The 5,991-nt window shown below is 46.6% G+C and overlaps 1 protein-coding gene across 1 annotated transcript in view; it reads left to right on the top strand.

Annotated features, from left to right (window-relative positions):
• T265_13097 (hypothetical protein) overlaps positions 1–5,651 on the top strand; it is a gene marked incomplete at both ends in the record, with an annotated part of 43,318 nt that extends 37,667 nt beyond the window's left edge. The window contains one exon of the mRNA XM_009167154.1: positions 4,907–5,651. Within this exon, the coding sequence (XP_009165418.1) occupies positions 4,907–5,077 (171 nt within the window). The remainder of the gene's footprint in view (positions 1–4,906) is intronic.
• Positions 5,652–5,991: the final 340 nt, after the last annotated feature.

Genomic DNA, 5,991 nt, shown 5'->3' on the forward strand with positions numbered 1-5,991 from the left:
CCGAATACGTCTCAGTTCCGCTGCTCGAATAAGCCAAGTCTCACAGCCATACAACAAGACAGCCCTTACTGTAGCTTGATACACACTTCAGATTCAGGGACCGCGACGCAAAATGGTATAAAAAATCAAGCTAGGTGCTCACTATGTTTCCTCTGATACCTCTCAGATGATGTTACTATTTACGTTCTCCGGGGCGAAACTTGTGGGAAGAGAGTAGCTCTAATCAACTTTGAATGATACAGGCGGGCTAATCCTTGAGTATTCAGGTAGTTACGTCCATCAGTGTACTTGTAGTGGTCACGAAAACTCAGATTCTATCCAGCAAACAGAGTGAGCCTTGGGCGCGTTCATTTAGTCGATGCATCCTTCTCACCCTGTTGCGACTAGCTCCCTAAGAAGGTCGGAATCGAAAGTGCAGTATGCAGGGATTGTGCTTTGCTTTTCAAATCCAAGCGAACTACAATCTCCAGCATTCTACCGCCTGTTACGTGTTGCTGTCGCGTTCAGACTTCGGCACACAATCTAATGTGAGTTGGTGTGTATAACGGGTCCGGATTGTTGGTATGTCGGAAGTGGATGTCGCAGCTGAGAAGCCTGATTTTCTAACTCTTATCAACTTCCGTATGTATATGTACCTGGTTTGAGTCCACCGATCCAGACATTCCAAACCGATCGAAACCGGACCACGTGAATAGTTGCTCAGTGGTATTCGACAGGCCTAGCCTGTCGTAGCCTGATTATTGTTTGAAGCGCATATCTAATTAGACGCTGCTTATTTCTTTTCTCCTAATATTCACCTCGTGTTCCCTGCATGCCGATATTTTAGTCAGATAAAGCGTGATTGAGTACGCAGTCGTGTGATCGAAAAGTCATCTTGTTGACCTCACGATTAGTTGGCCACTGTCGGCCCCCATACAGTTATATGAGTTGAATTGATAAGTTTGGTTGCCCAATATTTATGTTTCTATTCGTGTGCCACATTTTCTGACTGCTTTCGCTCCGCATACGACCTTATGGTGAGTTTCCAACAGTGCCGTGCGAAGCAAATACATTGCGGTGCGGCAGTACGTCGATCTCGTTGACGGGCTCAGCTATGCCTGTAGGTGGCCAACATTATCCACGGAGACTCTGAGCAGCGAATATTATCTGAAGAGCACAGCCTCTCGGTCCTTCACGGTGGGTATAAGAACATGAAGGTCTACTTTTACTGAAATGCTCAGGCACTTCTCGCCAAATATCGCCGCCTTACAGCCTGGATTGGTTGAGCACACTGACTTTTCTGTTGTCTAGATGTGGGCGTCGTTACCGCCTCAGTTCACCTTCGAGCACGAATCTCTTAGTCCAGTTTGGTCTCATTTTATGTCATTGTATAAAACTATCTGCAGTTGACAAAGAAACTATGCACAAACACCATGTTTGCTTGACGATCGCTGAAACCTACTCGATGGCCCACGACCGGTTCCGTCCCTCTCGCAGGTAAGATTGTGTTTGCTTGACGATCGCTGAAACCCACTCGATGGCCCACCGGTTCCGTCCCTCTCGCAGGTAAGATTATACTGCAATGTCTCAAATATCGTACCGACTGAGACATGAGGCTGTGTTTTGTGCAGCACACTGAGTTGAGCTCATTTTGCAAACGAGTGTATTTCACTAAAATAAGTTAGTTGACCATTTGGAATGTGCAGAGCATGTCAGAAGCACTGCTTGTGACAATGCTGTGTTGGTCAACTTTCACATACTTCAGATCAGCGGTCACGAATGTCAGCGGGGCGGGTCGGAATATAGTAGCTCGAGTTTGGCCAGGAGCAGAGGTGTGCTGGCGTGTAGCTTCAAGATTCGTTTAGTACTGCAGTCCAAATTTCTCAACAAAAATCGTGACACCACCTAGCATTGCTCACTCAAAGGCTGATTTGATTTTGGAACGTCACCCCACTGGCACGTGTGAACAATCTGGTCGGAGCCCACCTGCACCAATCTCTTATTTTCCCGTTCGTGTTCTCTGCATCTGCTGTTGCCATTGATATGACCTGCTTCGAATCAGGCACCGTGTCCTCCATGAATTTAGGCATGGATAAAAGTTCACCAGTTTTTTTTCGGTGCTAATATGACTCATATTTACTTCCAGTACCTTATACACAGTTGTAGCTTGTTCAGATGCGGCGCGCTGCAGCATTCTTTTTACCTCCGAGCAGCTTCTCTGGATTTAGTTTCGTTTAAATCTGCCACGCGTCTTGGGAGAGGTTGGTTCGGCTTCTTTGCGATGCATCATCCTCCCTTCCTTCGAGATATCAATCTATCAAGCTAGGTTTGTTCATACCCTCTTTCAGATTTGGGCAGCAATGCATCCCCTGTCATCCTCAGAGAAACCGACTGATTCAAGCGGATGAGCATCGCTCATACGAATAACTGCGGGTCCTTTCCTGTCTACTTCAACAACACGATTGCTTAGCTAGAAACAGTGCGAAATTCGTCTAATTGATTCTCTCACGCAGGACCCGTTATCCTGCGTTGCTAGTTGCCAGTTGTCTCTTTATAAACGTCAACTGTTGTTCGCCTTTTGTCGAAATATTGGCAATGTGAGTGAGTTCGGTGGTCGTAGCTCAGGCGCCTACGTGTGGCTTTCGTTCCCTTAGTCTCCTTATCCTCAGCGGTCGAAACTGTGACGGTTGGATCCATTGGACTTTGGCGCACGGTTCGTAGCTAAATAATTCAGCTAGCAATTAATGTTGACGGACGAATCAACAGACGTTCATCTGAATCTCCAGTTTTTTCTTAAAAATGGTATTCAACTGAACATGCTGCACATAGGTCGATTCAGCTGGAACGACTTTATGGACAGCGTTGAAACAGGTTTGGATAGCATATCGTCCCAAAGTAACTACGGGCGGCAAATTCAGTTGAAGACCATTCAAAAGCAAGGGATTCAGGTCAATTCCTCAACATCAGCTTAGTTTGTAATTGATTGCTCATCGCTACACGTGTACGCATTGCTGTCCAAGAAACAAGCCGACCTGACGGGAGTTTGAGCAATGGCCCCACCTGATGAGCCTGAAGAAATACGAAAACGGTAGCCTTTACCGGTCTCCTAAATAGTATGGGTAGTGTTGGAATAAGTTGCGGTATTTCAGCAAAGGAAATCCATAACACCGCATCAATTTATTTGAATAAGGCCTTATGATAGAAATTGGGGAAGGAGGGGGACGTAAGGCTAACCGACAATAAACATCTGAAGTGTCTACACCTGGAACTCGACAGCCGGTTAGAAACTGACAGCCTGAACCGCCATGTAGCATCTCCGAAAATGTCACCATACGCAATTTACCGGTAAAAACGAACTTGGAGTTGATAACAAAACGGGCTTAGAGGCACAACACCCGGCCTACTGTATATTACCAATGGATGACATAGGATGAAAGCTTTTTCAGCTGGTACAGGCAAGATTCCGTCGCGAGCGCACTGGGAGGGTGCATTTGAACCGTCAGTCAGAAGCAGGTGGCCACTGGATATGATTAATGCATGCCAGATTTTCGTGCGGACAATACCTGCACGCTTGCACAGACCGACTGGCGGTTCGCCACCGTAACTCTCCCCGGGTTCTGATACCATAGCGTTGAACGCGTTAATGATCAACGAGATACATCAGTGTTTAGGCACATTGTCAGACATGGCCCAGTCGCGCCTGCAATCGTGCTTGTGCATCCAAACTATTGACATCAGTGCATAGCTCCCCTCCCAATCTCCCCAGTGACAACCCTGTGTTTGCGCCTAAATTGTCAGCTACCGCCTCCAGTGCGCGGCTGTCTACCCAATCTCCACAAATCATCGATGAACAAAATTGTGACCGACTGTGGAAGTTTCAAGACGAGGACTGCTATTCACACCACAGCGGCTGATAGCCGAGGCGGTGGGAATTACTAAGCATCACAGCGTGAATAGAATCGAGGGTGTGGAGCTAGCGAGCGTATGGAAAGCGGTCTTAGATAAGCCGAGTTGACACGTGATGGTGTGGTTGTCAATCCACTTAGGATCATTAGAAAAAAAACGGGGGAGGGGTGAGGGTGGAAACCCCTACCGACTAAAGATCACAGCATCCCTCTGCACAACTTTCTTAGCACTAGCTCACCCACATAGACTGACAGAAGGTTCAAACGAAGTTCAAGAGGACCCATCGAAATGAACCGAGCCGGAAGAACTAGACCCTAGGCTGAACCCAAACGCATGTAGGTTTCCCCACGGACCCAACACTTGTTCAACCACTCTGACACACTAAAGTCCTTCGGCCGACACCTAACAGAGATTTAGCTTGACTTAGCTGATTGGTTCTCCTTCCGCCTTAAACCTCGATCAACCTCGGAACCTAGTCACTTGACCTGACGAAGCTTTTGTGTCAAAAGCGAAACGTTGCCCAGCAAAAAATCTACCGATTGTCACCAAATGTTTTCGAAAACTGTGACAGTTTTAACCGCTGTACGACAATCCTCACACAGCTGATGATAACGTCTAACGGAGCTCGTCTGATGGGCACGGAGAGGACGAATACAGGTCCCTGTGCTTAGCAGTTATAAAAGCGGAACATTTGGCTACGTGATCCCTGGTTAACGACTGGAACAGAATGCTTATCTAGCATTCTCAGTTACCCCGTCAGGGTTCCGAATCTGGTGTTTGTTCTCTCCTGGTTTGTCGCATCAGCCACCGTGGTGAAGAAGGACTCTAAACTCTGCCCGGCCATTGTGTATCAGTAGTCAGTCTCCACAATTTGACTTATCTCGAGAGTTGGCCAAACTGTATAAATTTACTACGCCCTTTCAGGTTTTCGTTTCTACTGTGACCTTAAGTTGGGTCGTGCTCATTTGAATTGATTTGCCTTTCTTCTCTCTAAAATTACTCCTCTTATTCTCGTTGGTAGAAATATCGTGCAATGTACGACTACGAAGCCAGAGAAGATGACGAAGTGACGTTCATCGAAGGAGATATCATTCTGAACGGCGATCCCATCACAGAAGGCTGGATGTACGGCACGGTCCAACGAACTGGTCAATTTGGCATGTTGCCCTCCAACTATGTTGAACCTATCTGAATGTATCTCAAACTGTAGTCCTTTGCGCACGGAACTGGTAGCCCCGACTTTCTAGCATTCCACCTCGCTACTCCTTGTTTCTCAAAGTCGTTGTTCTGGACTGAGCAGCTGAAGGTTACTCAGGTCTTGCGGCTCTGTTTCCACTCCTTTTCTGCACCTTTTCACCCGAATGCCTTCTGCTCAACTACAGAGTACTACTGTTTCATATTACAAGCCTCATCGTCCGCACCGGCCGATTCCTTCGCCCTCAATTTGGCTTCCTTTCATTCCAGGTAACTCAATGCATTCTGTTTCTTTTTAGATGAAACTCGACTTCTCCGGCTTTTTTTCCTTTCATCAGTTGTTTTTTTAAGCCTACGCATGTTGTCATCTGGACGCATGCAATTTGAAGAGACGCTGGAAAAATGCAACAGCATGTCTTTGTTGAATTCAATGTAGAATCGTTTTACACCGTTGTATTGAGTTTTCCTCCATCAGTCAGGGAAACAGTCGCCTCTGCTGGGAGTTCAACTGTCACGTTTCGGACAAACGGGACCCATCATGCAAGTGGTGTTTTGAGTATCAGAGAGGAAAATACTGCACAAGTGACGCGGTCATTCTGGCGAAGAATCTTCCCTTGGGGAACTAGTCATCACCGGATCACGTGAAGCAGATCACATCACTGGAAGACAAATTATGCCACAACCTGGTGATCAGCCTCTTGTATTTGGGTGGTATCCAACCCGGACTCGCTAGGTAGTCGCGTATTGTCGATTGTTTGCAGAAACTCAAGCAATTACAGAGTGATTCTCTGTTTATGAGGATGTACATATCATCATCAACAGTATGACATCGGTGTTCAACACCGATGCTTCACTGTCGTACAACCATGATTTATTTGAAGGTCTTGTTGTAAAGAAAACAGTAACTATGGG

This window comes from Opisthorchis viverrini (genome assembly GCF_000715545.1).
Source record: "Opisthorchis viverrini unplaced genomic scaffold opera_v5_36, whole genome shotgun sequence".
NCBI lineage: Eukaryota > Metazoa > Platyhelminthes > Trematoda > Opisthorchiida > Opisthorchiidae > Opisthorchis > Opisthorchis viverrini.